We start from the raw sequence: 23,882 nt of genomic DNA, 5'->3' as shown, positions 1-23,882 counted from the left end.
GGCCGGACCAGGAAACCCCGCCCCCCGTGCAATCCCAGAGCCCACCCCCATTGGCCGGCCCTGAGGCTCCGCCCCTGCGGCGTGAGCCCTAATGTGGCTCCCGGGGTCCCGCTGAGCAGTCCACTCTCGTGGGGGGCGGAGACTTCCCACATCGCCGCCGACTCCCAGAGAGCAGGAGCCAGATGACGTGCACTCATTTGAGTCCAGCATATTTACTGAGCAATAAGGCAGCCAAGGTTCCGCCACCGTCACAGTTCTTAAGGGCCTTTAACACCAGAACCCCAACTTCTCCTTTACGAAAGAGGCACCCGAGACCCAGAGCTGAGTCTGGGGGTCAAACCAGGTTCCATCCTTCCAGGTCACGCAGTCTCCATTGATTCATTTTATTTTAAAGAAAGGTCCTTTGAACACCTATTGAGTGTCATGCCAACTCGCAAGGCCTAGCCTGGAGCCTGGCACACTGAGTGCTTTGGAAGAAGGGGAGCACCAACGCATAGCGATCACTCCTTCGGTCTGAGTCTCTGTATTTACATAGGGCATTAAGCATTAGAAAGGCCTAGAAGCTCTGAGCCCTGAGGCATCCCCAAGGAAACACCTGAGACTAACTCTGTAGCTGAGGGTTAAGCTCCCATCAGCTACACTAGCACCACATCCGGTGCAGTTGCTAACAGCCCAGTCCGGACTGTGGGGCCTCTGGCAAGGGCTGGAGGATGCAAGAGCAGGCAGACAGAATCTATGGCAGGCCTGGCTGAGCTGTCATTGACGTGTATACTCTGTCCCAGAAATGAAAGCAGTGTTTCCATCTGCTCCCAACTCTGCTCAGGACTTTAGGAGAGGTAGGGAAGATCAGAGGGGGGCAACACGAAGTGGCACAGCTAGGGACCCAGGCACCTGGAAATAGGCTTGAACACTGGACACTCCACACAGTGCCAGACAAATAAGACAACAATCAGAACAGCTGAGGACCCACGATTGCAGCTTCAAAATCAGCCTAACCAAGGGCTGGTCTCTAGGTAGCACCCAAAGTGGTGTGATTTAAGAGGCACAAGAAGATAGCTGCCATCAGGACGTCTCCTTGAGGCCCGATGCTATTGTCCAAACCACCCATCTGAACCTCTTTGCTTTGGTAAGTTTGTTTCACTGAGGTACTGAAGGCACCTGCGGGATACAGCCCAAAGGGAAAGTCTCATCTCACTCTGCACCCGAAGGACCTTCCACTCACTCCGGAAAATAAAGGTCCTTCTTGAATGATTCTGAGTGGAAAAAGGGCTGGAGATGAAGGGGGCCCTGAAGGTGAAAGGAAGGTCAAAACTAGGCTGCCTATGGTTCTGTTGACTCCAAATCTATTATGACCGTGACTAATCTAAAGTGGAGGATGCACGTGGGTCACCTTTAACCGATAAGGAACATGAGGCTGGTGGTGGCTAAAAGTTTCACCTAGATCTCTTGGCCTAACTCTGCCATGAGCCCCAAGTTCTAGAAGACATTCCATCCTTTAACATGACAAGTCAGGCCTGGCAAACCCACAGTCCACGCTGGGTCACCAGCCTCACTCTGAGTAGGACCTTTCCCTAGGGGAAGGACTTCCTGGGCCCATGGTGCACCTGACCCCCCCACACACTCCCCCAGGTATCAGGTGGGGTCCATGGAGCGTGCGCACCCATGAACACTGAGACCCTGGGGGAAATGTCATCCACTCCAGGCTTTAGTTCCCCCCAGTCTCAGCTGATTACCAGAGTTAATCACGGATGCGAACACCCACTGAGGAAAGAACGGGAAATACTGGGAATCACTCTGGACCAAGCATACACATCTAGGAAGACACCTGGTTTCCAGGGCAGCAGCCGAGGCACCACCATCAGCAAGGATACCCAGCTGGTCTGCACAGTGCCTCTGCCATCCCCACAGAAGGAGGCGGCAGGCTAATTCCTGTCCCTCAGGAGATCTTGGTCCCCTTTACAACCACACACAATACTTAACAAAAACACTTAGAAAAACTATTAAAAAAGAAGTTTCAAAATAATAGTAACAAATTTCAATTTCCAGCACCTCTTCTTCAGGCTTTCTGTCCACTTTGCTGTTTGTCTTGTTGACGGAGAAACCCCACGCCCTCAATGCCCCTATCACCCTGGCTCTCGTGTCCCTCCATGCTACTAATCAAAGGCCCCCACCAAAGTGTGGACTCCCCTAAGCCTTAATGGAGCCGTTATAAGTCAGGAATGTAGCAAAGGCAGCAAAAAGTGACAAGGAACTGAGGCATCTGGTCACCCCTATACACTCTCAACATAAAGGCCACTGCTTCCTATTTGAATAAAGGGCGGGGCGGGGCGGGGGGGGGGGGGGGGGGGGGGGGGGGGCGGGAATCTCTCCTGAGCCATCCGAGAAGGAACCAGCGTCAGGCACGAGTGGAAAAGCTCCGTAGGGGCGGGGAAGAGAAGGTCCTCCCCGGGATGACATTGCAGGCTCGTGTTGGTCAGCCTTCCTCCGAGCGGCTGGGCCGGGGCCGGGGCAGGCTCCCCAAGAGGGTGGGGGGCCCGGGGCAGGGCGGGCCCACCTGGCCCCGGGCGTGCGTCTGCATGTGCATCGCTAGGTGGTGGTTGCGGTTGAAGGCCCGGCCGCACTGAGGACACCGGTAGGGCCGCTCGCCCGTGTGGATGCGCTGGTGGCGGAAGAGGTCGGAGGGCCGGCGGAAGGCCTTGCCGCAGTAGGGGCAGGTGGGCCAGCCCTGGCTGTTGCCCGTGTGCAGGCGCTGGTGCAGCAGCAGGCTCTTCCGCTGCTGGAAGAAGCGCAGGCACTCGCTGCAGTGGTACACCTTGGCTGTCGCCGGCCTCCGCCCCACGAAGGGCCGGCGGCCCTCGCGCTCCTCGGGGAGCCAGCGGATGACCGGACCGGGCACAACCACCTCCCCCGGCTCCAGTGCCGAGTGCGCGTCCCCCCACCCGGTGGGCGAGCCGCCCCGGGCCTCCCGGTGCTCCTCCTCCACGTGGCTTCGCTGGTGAATGGTCAGGTTGATCTTCAGGCGGAAGCTCTGGCCGCAGTCAGGGCAGGGGAAGGCCCGCTCCCGCCGACGCGGGAGGACACGGGGCGGCTGGGCCCCAGCCCCCGTGGGCCGGGGGTCCCCCGCTCGCGCCCGGGGGATGCCCCCCGCATGAAGCCGGCCAGAACCCCCGGTCCTGCTCCTGGGCCCTTTGGGGATTCCACACGCGGCCCGGCTCGGGGACGCCCCGGGGAAGGGCGGCTCTGGCGTCATCTCGTCCTCGGATGGTGCTTCCGTCTTGATGACCACAGCATCACCCCCTGGCAAATGGAGTCTGCGTTGATCTCAGGGCGCGGCACACCCCGCCCCCCAGCGGGCCCCCCCTCCCCGCACCCAAGCCGGGATCCGGACACACCAGCCCGGCCCACACCGCCTTCCCTGAGCCCCTGCTCCAGAGTTCTCACGCCTGGGGCAGGAAAACCACGCTGCAAAACCAGGAGCCCGGGCCAGGGCTCAGACCAGGGGACACAGATGGATGGAAAATGAAGAGGAGACAAAGACAGGCCCATATCCTCAACCCTGAGACATGCTGGCTTCACGGGACCCTCCAAAGTTCTGAAGACTTTAGCTCTGATCTATGACAATGAGCGCTGCGGGCCTCACAGCCCCTAGACTGTAAGAGGCTTCATGCCTGGAGCTGGCGAGTGACTCTGCCGGGTCAGAGCTACTGGCAAATCCACACCAACTGTCCACCGCCTGCCCCACAGTGTGCTCTCAGGTGACAGAAAGCAGGCACGAGGCCCGGCTTCCAGGCTGGGCTTCAGGGTGGGTCCCCCTGACTCTGAAGGCAGCGACTGGTGGTCTCAGCCCCAGCTCGCAGGGGTCGCCATGGCCGGTGGGGGGAGGGGGGCAGGCCCTTGCCTCAGTCCTGCCTGGAGCCCTGTGTTCTCCCACATCCTCCATCTGCTGCTCCTCTGGCTTCCTCTGGAGCCAGCCCCCAACCACACTCTTCTCTGACCGACCCCCACCCCCAGACCAGCATCCGCCAGCCTTACCTGCCAGACCACAGAGTCGGCTCCCCGGTGACAGCGAACCTGGACCCCTGCCTATGAGAACGAATACCTCCACCCTCAACAGGCAACTTCCAAGGTTCAGGACAGGAGTGATTCCATTGTCGCTGAAGCCTGAGCTTAAACCACAAGCTGGGAGACCACTGAGGATGAGAGCTGTTAACTGGTGAGCCCCCAGGGCAGCACCCGACAGCAAGACTGTGGGTTCTCTGCTCATGGCTCACCTAGGAGTCCTCACAGATAACTCATGGCAGAACCTCATTTCTACGTTAGAAACGACCCACTGTTTTTAACTTAGTCCTCCAGCTACAGAATCATTAAGAGTCTAAGAATTATCTAAACTTTGAGGTAAAAAACCTTGTTGCTCTGAATAGGCTGCCACGGTATCCTCGGGCTTAGGAACCAGTGAGGGTCTCAGGCCCTCTTCTCTGAAGAGGCAAACCTGCCAGGTCTCTTCATCTGAGGCCACCCACAACCCCACGGGGGACCCAGATCACGCACGTGCCTCCCCCAAAGCCGGAACCCGGGTGGAATGGGGGCAGGCTGGATCCCTTTCTATTGGGCCAGAATAGGCAATAATCGCTTTACTTTTTCCTGCTTATCAGGGTGTAAGGCCGGTTCACAGAATATGCACAGACTCTCAGCAGGAAGAACTAATTTCAATCACAGGCCTCCATACTCAAACTGTTAAGACGTGAGAGGTGGTCCAGCTGGGCTGTGTCACAGGGCGGCCGTGAGGCGGCCTCTGCCACCTGACTGCCCCCTGGCAGCTCGCGGCTTGTCTGCAAGCAGCACCTTCCCAGCCAGAGCAGACGTCGACGGGGAAGAACCAGACCACAGGTGACCGGGGTCCTCAGAGCCCCAGGAAGTAATATTTGGGGGTGAGGGAGGCACCCTTCAGAGGAAAGCCCTCCCCAGGTCCATCATGCAAGCCCACACCCACTCCCAGAGGGCCCCCAAGGTCTCCCGAGGCTCCGCTGAGGCCATGGGGCCTCCTCCCTTCACTCACCTGGCCCCAAGCTGGGCAGGATGTCCCTGGGAGGGCAGGTTGGTGACTCCCCATCTGAAGAATCTTCCTCCCGTTTAACTGAAGACAGAATGCTGACGCCGGCTGGGGGCCCTGTGAGAGAGAGTCCCGTGAAGGCCTTTCCCAGCCTCCAGCCCCAGAAGGAGACACAGCCATCCCCCAGCAGGCCCAGGATGTGCTCCAGCTCCAGGGCCAGGAAGAGGAAGCACCACGTTCTGTCCCAAGGGTGGTGGCTCCCCACCTCCAGCCCCCCAACCTCTGCCTCAGAGGTGAGAGAGGTGCGGCAAAGGCCATACCCCCAGCTCCCACGTAGGTGGTGCTAACACCTGGCCCCTAAGCTTCAGGAGGCCTCCCTGATGGGCCTCAAAAGGACAGAGGGTTTGGGGAGGCCCCAGAGCCCAGTGCCAGAGCAGGGACAATAAGAAGGTCTAGTCCTCTGACACACTGGCTGGGAAGGACGGACACAGGGAATGGGGGGTTGTCACCCATATTCAGAGGGGCCCATAGCCAGTGGGGAAGCACAGAAGTAAACGGACAGAAAGTGCCCCAGAGACTGAATGGTCAGGCTGGCAGGGAGGGGGATCACCAAGTTAGCAAAAGAGCAGTCTGGAGACAGAAAACAAGGCTCTGGGTTATCTGCTAGGTGCTCTCTGGATTATAAGCCGTTTTTGTGACAGGACGGGCAAGAATGTTCCTCTAAACAAAAGCACAGAACACTGGGAGGGGTGACTGGAGCCACAGAGCCCCCAGAGACCTTCCGAAGGAGGACACTCACTGAGGGCCGCACAGGCTGGCACCGTGCCAGACACACAAGTCGTACTGCTCCACCGACCTGATGGTCCTCCCTCCCTGCAGAGGCCCCACGCCCCCCTCCTGTGCCCTTCTTCACTCTAGCCAAACTGGTGTATCTGGCCCCCAGCATACCTGAGGAACTCACACCGTTGCTCAGGCTGTGCTCTCCTGCCGAAAATACCCTATGTTCCCAGCAAAATCCACCTCTAAGACCCGGCTCGGGGCCGTTTCCTGGGAAGCCTGTCCAGCGCAGAGCAGCCTGGCCGCCCCCAGCCGTCTCTCCCACCCTCGAGCTGCAGCGCCTCTTCTCAGTTCCGCTTGTTGGGCCCCACTGGCACAGCCGCGCAGCGGCCCTCACTCACCAGCGCCCGGTTCCGGCGGGGTCACCCTTGCTTCCCAGTCTCGCTGGTGCTCCAGGGCCTGACCCTCTTTCGGCTCCTCCTGGGCAGGGCTGACCGGGCTGGGGATCTGCTCTGGGCATGGAGGAAGGCCTGGGGAATACAAATCAGTGCCACTAAGGGCGACGCAGAGGTCTCCCAGGACACTGGGGAGCAGCTGACTGCAGTCACCTGGCCATGGGGTATGACAGTGAAGTGAACCTCACTGATTGTCTAGGAACTAGATTCCAGGCTAAAGAGAAAAGAAATGGTACATATAGTATGTTAAGGTATGCGACAGTACCGCGACACACAGGACCAAAGATCTGGCTTTTTTTAGGGAGTCCTGGCTCGAGACAGTTTAACAGCAGTTCCCGAACCCAAGTCCTCCAGCAGGCTGGTGTATAAAGATCCCCTGTGGAGCACCCCCAAGATTCCCCTCAGTTAGTTCTAGGTGGGCCTAGGAAGTATGCATTTTTTAAAAAAGCTTCTGAGTGGAAGAGACATGAATATTTCACAGAATGAAAAATTAAAATGGCCCATAAACAAAACTATACCAGTACCATAGCCAGACAGACACTACAAGAAAGTTACAGACCAATATTCTTTACGAACATTGATGCCAAAACCCTGAACAAGATGCCAGCAACCTGAATTGGACAGCACGATAAAAAGGTTAAATAGCACAACCAAGTGGAAATTTATTCCTGGAATGCAAGGATGGTTCAACATGTGGAACTAGATCAATGGAATATACCACACTGAGAATGACGGGGAGAAAAAAAAATAAACATATGATTATCTCAGTTAATGCAGAAAAAGTGTCTGACAAAATTCAATACCCTTTTATGAAAAAAAATCACTCAAAAAATTAAGAATAGAAAGAAACTACCTCAATATAATAAAAGTCTCAATAAGGCAGAAATTCAAACAATATGCTATGACATAGATGAACCTTGATGATGTTACGCTAAGTGAAATAAGCCAGTCATACAAACACAAATACTTTATGATTCCACTTACATGAAGTACTTACTTAGAGAACTCAAGTTCAAAGGGACAGAAAGGAGAATTGTGGTTGCCAGGGGCTGACAAAGGGGGAGAGTCACTGTTTGATGGAGCAGAATTCCAGTCTGACGAGATGAAAGGGGTAAGAGATGAATGTTGGTGATGGCTGCACAACATGGGAATGTATTTAGTATCACTGAACTGAACTGTATTTAGTATCACTTACAGTCAATATGGTTAATCTGTTTTACGCATTTGATTAAAGTAAGAAAAAAAATAAAGTGCTGATACACAGTACAACACAGATGAACCTTGACCACATTATAAATGAAAGAAGATAGACGTGGAAGATCATGTATTATATGATTCTACTTATAGGAAATGTCCAGAATCAGCCAATCTATAGAATCAGAAAGCAGATTTGTTGTTGCTAGGACTAGGGGGCTTGGAAGGGGTTCAGGTGATAGCTGAAAGATACGGGGCTTGTTTCTGAGGTGACAAAAAATGTGATAAAATGGACTGTGGCTGCACTTATCTATGAATATTCTAGGAACCACTGAAAGTGCAAGGGAAAGGGGGCTTCCCTCATAGCTCAGTTGGTGAAGAATCCACCTGCAATGCAGGAGACCCCAGTTCGATTCCTGTGTCAGGAAGATCCACTGGAGAAGGGATAGGCTACCCACGCTAGTATTCTTGGGCTTCCCTAGTGGCTCAGATGGTAAAGAATCCGCCTGCAATGCTGGAGACCTGGGTTCAATCCCTGGGTTGGGAAGATCCCTTGGAGAAGGGAAAGGCTACCCACTCTAATATTCTGGCCTGGAGAATTCGAGTCAGACGGGACTTTCTCTTTCCCTTTTACTGAACTGTATGCTTTAAATAGGTGAACTGTATAGTCTGTGAATTATTTCTAAAAAAATCTATTTTTTTAAACTACACTGAAATACGGAGAAGGCAATGGCACCCCACTCCAGTTCTCTTGCCTGGAAAATCCCATGGATGGAGGAGCCTGGTGGGTTGCAGTCCATGGGATTGCAAAGAGTCAGACACGACTGAGCGACTTCACTTTCACTTTTCACTTTCATGCATTGGAGAAGGAAATGGCAACCCACTCCAGTGTTCTTGCCTGGAGAATCCCAGGGACAGGGGAGCCTGGTGGGCTGCCATCTATGGGGTTGCACAGAGTCGGACACGACTGAAGCGACTTAGCAGCAGCAGCAGCGCACTGAAATATTCCTTACCTATCACGCAGACTAAAATCCTACGAGTATGACCACATTCCCTAGTGGCAAGGCTGTGGGGAAAGAGGCCCTCTTTCACAACACTGATGGGAATGTAAGTGATACATCTTGTGTGTCTGAATGCCATTGAAGTTACATCAAAATAACCTATAGGTCAACTTGAAGGGGTTCCCAAGAGCCAAGAATGGGACAATGTAAGCATGAAAATAATGGTTGCAAAGGACTGCATGTATAAAACATTCACCTACAAAGTTATAATAATAAAAAAAGGAAGAAAGAAAAGCCCAAGTATTGGCCACCATTGGAGACTTCTAAGGAAGCAACTCTTCATTCCAAAAATTGATGACAAGAAATATTTAAGCAGCTAACCTGCCTTTTCTGTACAGACTATATTTCAAGGTAATTAAAAGAGCTGGTTAGGGAAATTATTCTTTAGAAAAGAATTTCAGCTACTAGGTGCTGATGCCCGCATGCTCAGTCATGTCTGACTCTTTGTGACCCCCTGGAATGTAGTCTATTCAGCTCCTCTGTCCATGGACTTTTCCAGGCAAGAATGCTGAAGTGGGTTGCCATTTCCTCTTTCAGGGGATCTTCCTGACGCAGGGATTGAACTTGCGTCTCTTGTACCTTCTGCATTGGCAGGTGGATTCTTTACCACTGCACCACCTGGGAAGCCCTCAGTTCAGTTCAGTCACTCAGTCGTCTCAGACTCTCTGCGACCCCATGGACTGCAGCAGGCCAGGGCACCTAATAGGGAAGCCCTATTAGGCGCCAAAGTAATGACCAAATTTCACCATTTTACAACCCCTAATTCAGTAATGAATCCAGAAAGTCTTCAATGGCCATTAAACTCCTTAGGTGAAAAGTTGATGGGGAATTTTATAATAGAAAGATAAAGCTGATAATCACAAAAACAAAGGCAACTGAGTGAGACATGAAACTACAAGACTCCTAGTAGGAAACACAGGCAGTAAGCTCCTTGACATCAGTTTTGGCAAAGATTTTTTTGGGATTCAATATAAAAAAAGGGACATCAGACTAAATATAAACAAGGGGAAATACATCAAACTAAAAAGCTTCTACCTAGAAAAGGGACCAACAACAAAATGAAAAGGCAACCTACTGAATGAAAGAAAATATTTGCAAATCATTCACCTGATAAGGGGTTAAGATCCAAAATACATAAAGAACTCACACAATTCAATAGCAAAACAAAAATTCAATTAACATTTGAAGATCTGAGTATCTGAACAGACATTTCCCAAAGAAGATGTACAGATGGGCAGTAGGCACACGAAAAGATGCAAAACATCGCTAACCATCAGGGAAACGCAAATCAAAACCACAATGAGACATCACCTTACATGTCAGAATAGCTATTTTCAAAGACCAGAAATGACAAGGATATGGAGAAAAGGAAAACTCTGTGCTCTGTTGTTGGGGATGTAAAATGTCTCAGCAACAAGGGAAAACAGTATAGGGATTCTTCAAAAAATTAAAAATAGAACTACCATAAGATCCAGCGATGTAGGTATTTTTCCAAAGAAAACAAAAACTAATTCAAAAAGATATCTGCACACCAATGTTCACTGCACACTGCGGCATTCTTTACAATAGCTAAAATATGAAAATAACTTGAGGGTACCGATAGAAGAAGGCTGAGCACCGAAGAATTGATGCTTTTGAACTGTGGTGTTGGAGAAGACTCTTGCGAGTCCCTTGGACTGCAAGGAGATCCAACCAGTCCATTCTGAAGGAGATCAACCCTGGGATTTCTTTGGAAGGAATGATGCTAAAGCTGAAACTCCAGTACTTTGGCTACCTCATGAGAAGAGTTGACTCATTAGAAAAAACTCTGATGCTGGGAGGAATTGGGGGCAGGAGGAGAAGGGGATGACAGAGGATGAGATGGCTGGATGGCATCACGGATTTGATGGACATGAGTCTGAGTGAACTCCAGGAGATGGTGATGGATAGGGAGGCCTGGCGTGCTGCGATTCATGGGGTCACAAAGAGTCGGACACAACTGAGCGACTGAAGTGAACTGAACTGAACCAATAGATGAACGGATAAAGAAAGTGTGGTGTGTATCTATGTGTGTGTGTATGTATGTATGTATATACATATATAAATATAATGGAATATTATTCAGCCATAAAAAAGAATGAAATCCTGTCATTTGCAACAAACTTTAGGGTATTTTGCTAAGTGAAATAAGTCAGACAGAGAAAGCGATCTCACTCATACATGGAATCTATTAAAAACAAACAAAGATGGAGTAGGAAATGGTAACCCATTCCAATATTCTTGCCTGGAAAATTCCATGGACAGAGGAGCTCGGCAAGCTACAGTCCATGGGATCACAAAGAGTCAGCCAGGACCGAGCACATCAGCACGTACCATGAACTAAAATGGTTGTTTCCTTTTGTATTCTTACCAGAAGAGTTTGGGACTTCCAGTTCTTCCATATCCTTGCCAATATGTTTAGTCTTTTAAAATTTTTGACCTTTTTAATAAATGTATAGCAGTAGGAGAAAAAACAAAAAAAAAACAAACAAAGAGGGGCTTCCCTGGTGGTCCAGTGGTCAAGAATCTGCCTGCCAATGCAGGAGACACAGACATACGGGAAGGATCCCTGGTCCAGAAAGATCCCACAGGCCACAGAGCAACTAAGCCCCTGCATCACAACCACTGAGGCAGCACTCTATAGAGTCTGTGAGCTGCAACTACAGAGCCCAGCTGCCCCAACTACTGCACCCATGCTCCCCAGAGCCCGTGCTCCGCGATAAGAGAAACCACCGCATTGGGAAGCCCATCCACGGAAACGAGAGAGCAGCCCCCCTCCTGCTGCAACTGGAGAAAGCCCGCACGCAGGAGCAAAGACCCAGCGAAGCTAAAACTTAACAAATAAATATTTAAACAACAAACAAAGACAAGATCACAGATACAGAGAATAGGTTGGGGGGTGCCAGAGGTGAGGGGCAGGGGGTAGGTAAAACAGGTGACGGCAGCCAGAGCGTGGCCTACCCTGAGATAAGGAGCCTGCGCTCCTTCCTGGCCTCGCAGTGTGGGAAGTGCAGGAGGGCGGGGACACGCATGCACTGTCCCCAGCCCCGGCCACACCCCCACTCACCTGCACCTGGCCTCCTGGGGCATGCTTCCTCTCTCTCGTTCCCTTCCTCCCGGCCCCACGGGCCTTCAGGACAAGGTTCCTCTCCCCTCTCCATCCGGGTGAGGATGTCCGGTTTGGAGATGGCATAATCTGCGTGCAGAGTAGAGAGACAGCTGGGGTCAAGACTGGACACCCGCCACCCAGGTGCCCAGAGACGCAGTGACACCTGGAGGAACAGAAGCCAAAGCTGAGACATAGCCTGCAGGAGGCCCATCTGTGGGCAGGGGCCCCGAGCATCATCTGGAGCCTTACCCAGGGAGACCAGCGTCTCGTAGTTGCCCCTCATCACATGCTTGTACAGCTCCTTCTGCCACTCGTCCAGCTTGCCCCACTCCGGCTCAGAGAAATACACGGCCACGTCATCAAAGGTCACGGGCACCTGGAACCACAGGGTCCGCAGGCTCACCAGCACGCCGACGGGCAGGGGCCGCGGGCTGTCCCACCCCCGGTGCCCAGGGCTTACCCTGGGGGCCTCGCCCTTGCTGCCCGGCGGCAGCCGCAGGATCCAGAAGTTCCTGTTCCTCAGCAGGTTCTCCACGTTCTCCAGCCGCCTCTGCAGCAGCCCATACTCCTGCAGCAGGGTCCCCAGCACGGCCCACTTGCCCTCCAGCTGGTTCCCGAGCTCCACGGCCGTCTTCTCGCAGTCGGCCAGCTTCTTCTCGGCTGTCCCTGTCCGCCCCTCCAGAGTCAGCAGGCGGGTCAGGCAGGAATCCACCTTCTTTTCCAAGGCCTGGATGGCGGCCACCACCGTCCACAGTGTGATCTCCGTGGAGTAGAGGTAGGAATTCTTCTCAGCGGCCGGCTGGGGTGATGGAGAAGGAGTCGAAGGCCTTTCATCCCCTGTTAGTTTGTCCCTCTCTGGAGCCTGTCCAGCAAGAGCAAGGGGAGATATGATCACAATCATCCAGTGAGATGTCTATCTCAAAGAGAAACCTCAGAATGGCACCTTCCCAGGTGAAGCCCCACCTGGGATCCTGAGGACCCAGCAGGAAGTGGAGGAGAGGGAGGAGCAGGGGGGATATCCATCTTCAAGGAGAGGCTAGACCAGGGTGTTAGCAAGTGGGAATCAGGAGGAAAAGCATCTGTCACCTAGCACAGGTGACTTCCCTTCCTGGTCTTGGTCTCCTCCGCTGACACTCAGAAGCTCGGTGGCAGTGGTACTACTCACAAGCTGGCTGAGCTCTGCAAAGCTTGTTATGCATTTCAACTCCAACCCCACATCTGTAAAATGGGGTAATAATAATACCGACATGATGGGATTGTGGGAATTAACGATACTGGTGTAGTAAACACTTAACATGACGATGTCCAATGTGGCAAACGATAAACGTGAGCCCTGTGTTGTCGACAGCGAGGAGGATGTTGAGCTGACGGTGGGTGCAACTCAGGGGTGCAGTGAGTCGCTCACATGGCCTTTCTGCTCCACCCTGTTCATTACATTGTCCTTCAGTGTCTTGGGGGCTTCCCTGATAGTTCAGTTGGTAAAGAATCTGCCTACAATGCAGGAGACCCCGGTTTGATTCCTGGGTCGGGAAGATCCACTGGAGGAGGGCATGGCAACCCACCCCAGTCTTCTTGGGCTTCCCTTGTGGCTCTGCTGTAAAGAATCTGCCCGCAGTGCGGGAGACCTGAGTTTGATCCCTGGGTTGGGAAGATCCCCTGAAGAAAGGAATGGCTACCCACCAACTCAATGGACATGAGTTTGAGTAAGCTCCGGGAGTTGGTGATGGACAGGGAAGCCTGGTGAGCTGCAGTCCATGGGGTCACAAAGAGTCGGACACGATTGAGCAACTGAAGTGAACTCAATGTCTTGGAAAAGGGCTTCTGAAGTACCTCAGCTGACCTCAGGGCCTGATGACCAGGCCTCAGCCCAGTTCATCTCGCTAAAAGCCTTGCTGGATAGAGGGACCACTTCAGCCCTTCACTGTACTCATCCCCATGGTCAGATCACCATCAAGGCCTAACTGTGCATCTTCTAAAAGTATCTCAAGTCCACCCTTTTCTCTCCTACTCTGCCACGACTAGTCCAAGCCCCAGTCACCTTTGCCCGGAACCGCTGCTACTCTGCCCGGTTGGTTTCCCCAGTTCACCCTTCTTCCCTCGCAATCAATTTTCCACAAGCTGAGCAGTAATCTTTTAAATACAGACTAGAGCATTTTAGTCCCCTGACTGATAGCTTCCTGGTGTACCCAGAATAAAATTGAAACGTCTTATCCCAGCCTACCTCCTTGACTTTATATCCTCCTGGGTACTAACTACAGGCCAGCTCCCCTAGCCTCTTGGGATTCTTATGATGTAACTGGCTCTCTCCTCTCCGTTTGCCTGAGCGCTTCCCTCACCCCTCTTTACGCCTGGCTCCCTCTTCTTTGAGACTCCAGCTTAAACACTGCCTCACAGAGACCTTCACCAAGGACACATCTAAACTAGGCCCCCTGCTGGCCCTTCCTGTTACGGCTTGTGTTGTTCCCCATGAGAACATAAGATCCATGAGGACATCAGCTCCATGAAGGTATGTATTATTCACCGCTGTATTCCCAGCTTCTAAAAGAGTGCCTCGTTCACAGCAGATGCTCAGTAAATGCCTACTGAGTGAATGAGTGAGTGACTAAACAATTAAACACAGTCATTCAATAACAATGACTGAACACCTGTCAACAGTCAGTACAATGGGGATGCAGAAAAAAAGTATGCAGTTCTTCCTTGTGCTGGAGAAAAGTTATGTACCTAGACAGTCAAATTAACAGTGTGATACCAGGGGCTAATGAAAGTTGAGAGCAAGTCTATCCTGTTGGGTGAATGTTTGGGGGATCTCAGGTTGCTGCAAGAGAGCAGAAGGAGAGAGGTGGATGAGAAGGGCCAGGAAAAGTGCTGAGAAAGTGGTCCTGGGCTAAGTGGGAGCTGAAGATGACACCTGTAGCCCCAGGGAAAGGCCTTGCTGGGGGCTTCCCCCAGGAAGCAGGGCTGTAAGTCCCAAGAAGGCCCATCCTCTTTTTCGCCCTTGCACTCAGAGAGCCCTTAAACACACACACACACCAAACTCACCAAAGAGGAAAGAAAAAGAAAGTAAAAGTGAAGTCACGTCTGACTCTTTGTGAGGCCATGGACTGTAGCCTACCAGGCTCCCTGACTCAGGGGTTGAACCCAGGTCTCCCGAATCGTAGGCAGACACTTCACCATCCGAGCCACCAGGGAAGTCTTCCTTAAGGAAAGAAAAGTTCCTCCTTAAAAAGTATCCAAAATAATCAGCATCTAGAAAAATCAAGGCTTCAAAAACCTTGTTATGATGTATTAATAATGGTAGATACGAGTTGATGTTGCAGTGGTAAGGAACCTGCCTGCCAACGCAGGAAACCCAAGAGAGGCTGGCGCCGATCCCTGCATAAGGAAGAGCCCCTGGAGAAGGAAATGGCAACCCACTCCAGTATTCTTGCCTGGAGAACCCCATGGACAGAGGAGCCTGGTGGGCTACAGTCCACGGGGTCACAAAGAGTCCGAGACGACTGAGAGACTCAGCAGGCTTGCACGGTGGATTGAGCTCTTCACAAATGTTTTTCTACTATGTCCAAAAAAAAAAAAAAAAAGGCTAAAAGGTTATTTTCTCCAAACTGGACACACTGTATATTATCAGCCAACATTCCAGTATCTGCTAATCTTTCATGAACCACAACGAAAAACAAAAACACCCGCCTACAATCCCTGCAGCAAACAGCACTCAACACCTTCTCTTAGCTGTCAGCGCACGTGTGCACCCGAGAGGGGACCCAGCTCCGGAGCCCCGGTGGGCGTCAGGCTCTGGCCTCGACTCGGTGTGCAACTTTGGGCGCGTCCCGCTCCCCTCCCGCCCAGCCTCAGACCTCGGTCGTCAGAACCGATGGGGCCGGAGTGCCTGTCCACCCCCTCACCCCGCCCCACCCCCCGGCCTGTCTCCGGGCCGCCGGGCCTCCAGGCCTCCAGTGAGACAATGGACGGGAGGAGACCGCCACTCGGTTCCAAGACGAGGGCTTGTCATCAAGTGTGACCGCAAAGTCCGGCCGCTCCCCCGACGTCGGGGCGGCCCACCCGCCGCGCACGGCCTGGCGTTTGGGCCGCCCAAGTCCCGGCCGGGACGAGGGCAGCCGGGCGGCCCGAGCGGGCCGGACGCGCGGGCGCGGGGCGGAGGCGGCGGAGAGGAGGCCGCGCCGCGGGCCGCCGCCCGACCGAGACCCTCGCGGGTCCATGCGGAGGCCCGGCGCGGCTGGGCGTCCGCGCGCGGGGCGCTTACCGGGGCGGGCGCCGCTTCGGCCATGGCTGCCTGCGTCCCTCGCTCCGCGGCTCTCCTCCCGGGGGCCGGCGCGGCGCGGCGGCGGAGGCGGAGCGGAGCCGCCCAGCCTCGGAGCTCCTGCCGGGGCGGCCGCGAGCTGCGTCCGAGCCACGTGCCCCGCCGGCCCTTTAAACAAGAGCTGCGCTCGCGGCCGGGCCAGAGGCCGCGCGCAGCGCCCCCTGCAGCCCGAAGGACCGCACTCCCGCGGCCTTCGGTGTTCACCAGCCCCGGGCGGCCGCGGGGATCCCGCCGGGCGTCGGGGGAGCCGGCTGCCCGCCCTCGCCTGGGCCGCGAGAGTGGACGCCGGGGCCGCACGCGCCGCGGGTCCCACCGGCCGGGCTTCCGTCGGGCGAAGCCGACCCTCGCGCCTGGGGCGGGCGGGGTGCTTGGGGGGGTGGCGGCTGGAATCCAGCCAGTGAGCTAACAAAGGAAACGCGTTGGAAACTTCGAGGTTTTGGGGTAAGACGCTCAGTCATCGCCGGGTGACCTCAACTGTGTATGCACTTGATCTGCCGTTTTAACACCTCTGATGTTTGGGTATACATTTTGCGCGGGGAAAACCAAGGTGGGGTGGGAGGGATCGATAAGTATTTTTAAACTTTTGTTAGTTTTCCGGAATAACGACAACTGCATTTCGTTAAATAAACCAACCCTGCTTCCTTCGTTCCCTCTGGGGATCCAGGGTCTCCTCCGCCTTCCCTGGGGTCCGCCTTCCCAGCAGGTACGCGGCTGGAAGGCCCGCTCTGCCACATCCAGTTGCCACTCGCCTGTCAGCTACCAGCTGGGGGGTCCTCTGGATCGGGAGGACTAAATCCACCACTAACTCAGGCCCTGAGGCGTTTGGAATAAACGACTCAGTCTGGGACCTACTTTCCCCTCATCTGCAACCCACAGAGCCTTACTCTGGAAAACCTCTTAATCACCGAATGTAAACTTAAATGGGCTTCCCAGGTGGCTGTGGTAAAAAATCCGTCTGCAAAACAGGAGTCTCGGGTTCCATCCCTGGGTCCGGAAGATCCCTTGGAGGAGGGCATACCCCACTCCCGTATTCTTGCCCGGAAAAGCCCAAGGACAGAGGAGCCTGGTGGGTTACAGTCCGTGGGGTTGCAGAGCGGAACGTGACTGAGCCTGCGCTCATGTGCGTACACCTAGAGCGAAATACGCTTTACTTCCCTGGTGGACCGGTGGCTAAGACTCCGCCCTTCCAATGCAGAGGGTGTGCGTTCGATCCCTGCTTGGAGAATTAAGGTGCAGGGCAGCCAGAAAATAAAATATGCTGTATACAGTTTAAGCTTCTGCATTTCACAACAATCTCACTCTGTCCGACAATCCTGGAAACTCTTCCGGCTTTGGAAGAGTTAGACATCAGTCTGCAGTTTTGTTTCTTTATGTTTTCTTTCTGTTTTTCTCTTGGGAGGGAGGGAGATGATGATTAGCCCGTATATCTGATCCAAGCAAAAGTGAGGTCAGTTAACATAGTAGGAACGCAAATAAATTGATACCGTCTTCATGTCAGGTTCACCCCTAGAATCTGGGACAAGGTTAGGAAGTATTACTTTAAGGTAACAAAAAATCAAATCTATATATGGCATGGTTCATCCTGGGAATCCTTGTTGAAATAACCTGATCTAAGACAGCTGGCAAACAAAAGAGCGCCCCTCAGGTCTCAGCAGGGGTCAGGCAGTGTATTAAGGATTAAAAATTTCTTATAATTTTATAAGTTGTGATCTCATAAAATTAGAGTTAATGTCCAAGGCAAACAGAAAGAGTCTGGAAAATGGATGGGAGAGGAAGAAGATGTTAGAATTTCACAAGTTTTGCCCCGGGAAGAGTGCTCTCATTTTTGACAGCTGGTCGGAGTTTTTTAGAAAAGAGTTTCCGTAATCAGTAATCAAGTTTTAGTATCCTGATCTCCTGGAGTGCTTATTAAAATACAGATTGCTGGGCACGAGTCTCAGAATTTCCAGGTCTGAGGCTGGAGTGGGTGGGGCAGGGGTACATACAAAATTTTGTTTCTGTTTGCCATGAGATGTTGATTCTGCTGTTGAGTGATCACACTGCCTTGCCCATTAGCTCCCAAAGCTGCCTCCCGTTCCCAGGCTCTGATTTTATAAACATATTAAACAAAAAATACAAAAACGTGATAACATCATGTGGTTTCCTGAGCAGACCAGCCTGGGTGTCAGGCCAGGAGCAGCTCTAATATAAATTAAGATGGGGGTACTCTTTCTGCCCCCCTTGATGCCTATGTCAGAAGCTTTCTCTATCTCCTTTATACTTTAATAAAACTTTATTACACAAAAGCTCTGAGCGATCAAGCCTCGTCTCTGGCCCTGGATTGAATTCTTCTCCTCCAGGGGCCAAGAATCCCGATGTCGTGATTCAACAACCTTTCATCTTGGGGGCTCGTCCGGGATCCTTCAGGACAAGATGGGAGCTAACAATTTCAGCCTCACTCCTTTGAACTGTATCCTGAAAAACTGGGATAGACTTGATCCCCAGGGCTTAAAGAAGGCACACCTGGTCCTCCTATGTGATACTGCATGGCCAAGGTAAGAATGTAAAGAGAACTTTAAAGAATATCATCAAAAGGTGTGAGATTTGTCAGAAAAATAACCCAAAGACTGAAAAGCTAGCAAAATCTGGATTACAACGAAGTGGGAAGTATCCTGGAGAGGACTGGGAAATTGATTTTACTCACATGCCAAAAGCTAATGGATATTCTTGCTTACAAGTTTGGGTAGATACTTTTACTGGATGGATTGAGGCCTTTCTCTGTTGTAGCGAACAGGCTAAGGAGGTTATAAAGATTCTCTTCATCAGTGGAAGGCTTCCCGTGGTGGACATCTCCACTTCAAGGAAAGGACTTTCTCCAAGTCTGTGAATACCTTTGACAACAATTACATGCGATGCCTCTTCTTCATCTGATGACAGCTACCAACCCTAAAATGGACTGGTACAACACTTTGTACTTAAACTATGGACATAATGTGACTTTTAATTTTGATTTTCACTTGTTTTTGCTATTTGCTCCTTGCATCTGTAATTGCATAACTGGATTTGTTTCTAGCCGCATGAAAGCTTTTAAGTTACAAATGGTTGCTCAAACTCCTGCTACTGCTGCACCTTTCTCCAACTACTATTTGGGGCCCCTGGATCAGATATCCTCAATATGAGGATTAGGAGAATATGTTGCCTCGCCAATTTAGGGACAACGCCCCTTCTCAGCTCCGAAGCAGTTATGGAAGGAGAACGATGCCCCTTTTCCCTAGGCAACATAATTCTTCTAAAAGAAAAAGGGGGGAATGAGACAGTCATTTCCTAGGCAGGTTGATAAGAAGTCTAGGGGTCCTCAAGGAGAGAGGGGTCTGGAATTCTCAAGGAGGAAGAAAGGACAAACTTTTTTTTCTTCTCTACATTCCTTAGGATTATATAACAATAATGTATTCTGCCTGAGGACAGTCACTGGATTAAACCTTCTGGCTAATTCTGTTATTTTAAAATGTAAATTATGGGAGTAGGTCTGGTGAGGTCTTTACAACCTCCAGACATTCTCTGGATTCATTGGAGAGTATATAACTTCATTGCTAACACTAACAAGGGGGTACTCTTTCTGTCCCCTTCTGATGCCTATGTCAGAAGCTTTCTCTATCTCCTTTATACTTTAATAAAACTTTATTACACACACACAAAAATAAATTAAGATGATGTGCATCCTTAGTCATTAATCTTTCTCTTGTGGATTTGCTCCTTTCTGGATCAGGTCTCCAGGGCCTGAGTACCTCTGGGTGAGCCGACAACACTGGATTTCCACAGTAAAGGCACAGACCCTGGAGGGACAGGGTGACTCCACTCAGGTGCAGGCCACTCTAGCACAGTCAACCATCGGCCTCTGCGGCAGAAGGTAGGCTTGTCAGAGGTTGAGGGCCACTCAAACAATACCTAGGGTCATGTAGGGTGAGGGAAGTGTCAAGGTACTCTAATGCTAGTGACCCCACCACCGCATCCTGCACCAGGAGATGGGGCAGAGAATTCCCATGCCCCCTACCTTTAGATTGGGAAGTGGACACCCCCTTCTAAAGTGGCAAGAGGGGAGGTATTAGCAGAGGGAGGCCAGAGGGTAACCAAATCCCCTTGCTCCACGAAGCCCTCCCTTGTTGACAGAGCGCTGGGCTCCCTGTTCTGCGAACTCCTGTTAGACCTATTCCCTCAGCGGACGTTCGGTGAGAACCTCCGTGCCAAGCCCCCAAGCTTGGAGCTGTGGAATCTGGATTCGATCGACACCTTGCTTTCAAAAAGCATCACCTCCTGTTGACTCTGCCTCTGTGATCTCGCCCACTGCTCTCTTCCAGCCACAGCTACACCCAATCAGACCTTCATCGGCTCTTGCTGGTCTTACTCAAAACCTCTCACGTATGCCCCATGCGCCCCCCGTCCTCAACGAAAACAAAAGCTCTTATTAGGGTAATTGTCCCAGTTCGCAGCTAGATACAAATCACTCTTTTGCTCAAAACTCTCAGCTCCCCATTACTAACTCAGTAAAATCCAAACTCCCTAGTCTGACCCCAACCTCTCTTTCCAACTACGTCCCCACTACTCCCCTCCTCCCACCCCACCCTCAGCTGAGTCAAATGAGTTGGTGTTTATTGGTACACACCCCATAATATCTAGTTTGGTCATATCACTCCTTTTTAGAATGTACTTCAACTTAAAGGTCCAGCTCAAAAGCATTTCTTCCAGCCCAAAGGCATCTCTCATAATGCCATTCCCAATGTCCCACAGCTGAATGTATCTGTTCTCTGAATTCTTAGATTTTAGCTTCACTTAGGACATATCGTTTTCCATCTTCTATTAGATATTCCTGACAACTTGTAAGCCCAAGAACAAAGTCTCAGATTTATTAACCTTTTATCCTTCCCTCTGCAGACTTTGCACATGGAGGAGACTTGGATATTCATGAGTGAACAAAACCTAAGGCTGTGCAAAGGTACAGTACACGAGGGGAACAGATTTCCACTCCAGGGTTCACAGCAGCAGTTTACAATAGCCAAGACACGGAAGCAACCTAAGTGCCCGTCCACAGATGCATGGAGAAAGAAGGTGTGTACATACATACAACAGGGTACTACTCAGTCATTTAAAAAGTGGCATTCTGCCATTTGTGACAACATGGATGGACTTGATGGGTGTTATGCCAAGTGACATAAGTCAGATACAGAAAGACAAATACTCTATGATATCACTTATATGTGGAATCTTAAAAATACAACAAACCAGTGAATGTAACAGAAACTGACTTACGAAGAACAGTGGTTCTTAGTGATTACCAATAGGGAGAGGGAAGCAGGGAGAAGCAACATAGGAGAAGGGGATTGAGAGGTACAGACTATTCTGCACAAAATAAGCTACAAGGATATATTGTACAGGGCAGGGAATATAGCCAATATTGTTAATAACTATAAATAATCTTTAAAAATTGTGAATCACTATAGTGTGCGCCTATAACTTACATATTACCTATCAACTATACTTCATTCTTTTAGTGTTCTTTTTAAAAAAATAACTTTCCCATCTTTTTTATTTTACTGCTACAGTACATGGTATATTTTTTAGTACTTTATTCATTTGGCTGCACCGTGTCTTAGTTGCGGCATTCAGGATTTTTAGTCTTCGTTGCGGCACGCGAACTTAGTTGCAGCACGTGGGATCTAGTTCCCTGACCAGGAATCAAACCCAGGCCCCTTGCTTTCGGAGCATGGAGTCTTAGCCACTGGACCGCGAGGGATATCGCTATACTTCAATTAAAAAAAATTTTTTAAGGAAACAGATTTTGATAGAATGTACATCACCGACTCGATGGACATGAGTTTGGGTGAACTCCGGGAGTTGGTGATGGACAGGGAGGCCTGGCGTGCTGCAATTCATGGGGTCGCAGAGTCGGACACAACTGAGTGACTGAACTGAAATTCAACCAGGGCTAAGATTGTTGTTTTCTACACTGCCTTAACCCAAGTATTTAAAACAGTGCTTCAATAACAGGTGCTCGACATCTATTTGCTGAACAAAAGAAATGAACGAGGGAAGCTTTCATAGAAGCGGGTCTATAAGCTGAGTCAAAGTGTTAAGTTGCTCAGTCATGTCCTGTGATTCCGTGAGCTATACAGTCCACAGAATTCTCCAGGCCAGAATACTGGAGTGGGGAGCCTTTCCCTTCTCTGGGGGATCTTCTCAACCCAGGGATTGAACCCGGGTCTCCTGCATTGCAGGTGGGTTCTATAGCAGCTGAGCCACAAGGGAATGGTATTGAATAGTTGGCTCACAGAGAAGGGCATTCCCAGGAGAGGCAACACATGAGCTGAATGTGGCCACGGGGACGTGCGGCTTATTGATTAAATGACAGGACTCCCACCGCAGCAGCAGCGAGAATTTAGCATGAAAGGTGAAGAAACCCAGAGCAGGTTAGGTGGTCCAAGTCTTGAGTTCTACACTTAAAAGCTTGCCCTAAGGCTCTGAGGAAAGGCCATATCCAATTTATGTTCCAAGACAACAACTCTGGTAGTAAAAAGGATGTGAAACGGAATAGGAGATCAATTAGGTTATGAATGAAAAGCTAGGTGGACGACAATGAGGCCCTTACCTGCAGGAACAGCAAGGAGAAGATAGTACAGATTAGTTGCTGGCGTTTGGCATTTCATTCTTCACTATGTGTTGATTTCAAGCTAACTTGATCATTCTTGTCCTTCAGGCAGCTGCACCACCTGTTACCTTCTCATCACCCAACAGAGCAGGCTTTCAATGAAGGACAGCTGAAGCAGGCAAGATTTTTTTGTTATCAGTGGCAAACAGGGCATTCTGTGAGCAGAGCATGACCCAGAGATCTTGTGAAAAGGCAGATTCTGATGCAGTGAGGCTCAGAGTCTGCATTTCTACCAGGCTCCCACGGAAGGCCGATGCTGCCGGTGCAGAGGCCACAGGCAACAAGGACTTAGAATCCAACCCAGACACAAGGTCCTTAATCGTGGTCCACCAGAAGCAGCAGAGCCTGTGGTCAAGCGTGTGGGCTCTGAGGCAAGATGGCTCGGTTCACAGCCACCTCTGCTTCACGTCAACTCTGGGGTCTCTCCTCACATCTCACGTGGAAAATGGGGAAATACCCACCACGTAGGGTCTTGTGAGGAGGAAGTTCATTTTGACATGAAGAACTTAAAACAGTGGCTCAGTCACTCGGTCCTGTCCAACTCCTTGCAACCCCACTGACTGCAGCGCGCCAGGCCTCCCTGTCCATCACCAACTCCCGGAGTTTACTCAAACTCATGTCCATTGAGTCGGTGATGCCATCCAACCATCTCATTCTTGCCATCCCCTTCTCCTCCTGCCCTCAGTCTTTCCCAGCATCAGGGTCTTTTCCAGTGAAAACACCGGGCTTCCCCTATTGCTCAATGGGTAAAGTATCTGCAATGTGAGAAATACGGGAGGTGTGGGTTTGACCCTGGGTGCCGCTACTATACTAGTCTGATGGAGTGATACAATCATCTCCCTTCAAGAAGAACCTGACCTTGCTGGAGAAACAGGACCCTATCTATTTTGCTTTTCTCCCCACGATGCAAGGCAAAGGCCAGGCACGTTAAAGCACTCCTGGGATGGGATAAGGGGGTGTCTCTAATGCAAAAGGTCACGGGGAGGAGGCTGGAGAAGGGATTCAGGAGGTGCTCCAGAGGTTTCCTGCACATGGTGAAGCTTGAGCACCTCTCAGGGCCTCGTCCTACGATAACCTCCCTCCCCACCGTGTCTCTACACCAAGATTACCCCTTACCTTACAGAGACCAAGCTCGTTTCTATTTAATCTCCACATCCCTCTCGCTCATCTCATGGGCAACCATAAAGCCTGTACAGAACTTTTCAGTTGTGTGTTCTTAACAAA

General features: G+C 51.3%; 1 protein-coding gene and 1 long non-coding RNA gene across 2 annotated transcripts; one reads left to right on the top strand and one right to left on the bottom strand.

Moving 5' to 3' along the window:
* Positions 1 to 196: 196 nt before the first annotated feature.
* On the bottom strand, positions 197 to 16,066 carry ZNF783 (zinc finger protein 783). Its single transcript, XM_027968919.2, has 7 exons — positions 15,923 to 16,066; positions 12,125 to 12,526; positions 11,914 to 12,040; positions 11,623 to 11,751; positions 6,229 to 6,357; positions 5,057 to 5,167; positions 197 to 3,297 (listed from the first exon to the last, which is right to left on the bottom strand). The coding sequence occupies exons 1-7, from the start codon at positions 15,944 to 15,946 to the stop codon at positions 2,474 to 2,476; spliced, it is 1,746 nt and encodes a 581-aa protein (XP_027824720.1). The 5' UTR covers positions 15,947 to 16,066; the 3' UTR covers positions 197 to 2,473.
* A 268-nt stretch (positions 16,067 to 16,334) lies between these two features.
* On the top strand, positions 16,335 to 22,776 carry LOC121819468 (uncharacterized). Its single transcript, XR_006059730.2, has 4 exons — positions 16,335 to 16,420; positions 19,725 to 19,865; positions 20,888 to 21,061; positions 22,707 to 22,776. It is a non-coding gene; the product is annotated as an uncharacterized LOC121819468 (long non-coding RNA).
* The last annotated feature ends 1,106 nt before the right edge of the window (positions 22,777 to 23,882 follow it).

The sequence above is a fragment of the Ovis aries genome, chromosome 4 (assembly GCF_016772045.2).
Source record: "Ovis aries strain OAR_USU_Benz2616 breed Rambouillet chromosome 4, ARS-UI_Ramb_v3.0, whole genome shotgun sequence".
Lineage (NCBI taxonomy): Eukaryota > Metazoa > Chordata > Mammalia > Artiodactyla > Bovidae > Ovis > Ovis aries.
This window is presented reverse-complemented; position numbering and strand designations above follow the sequence as displayed.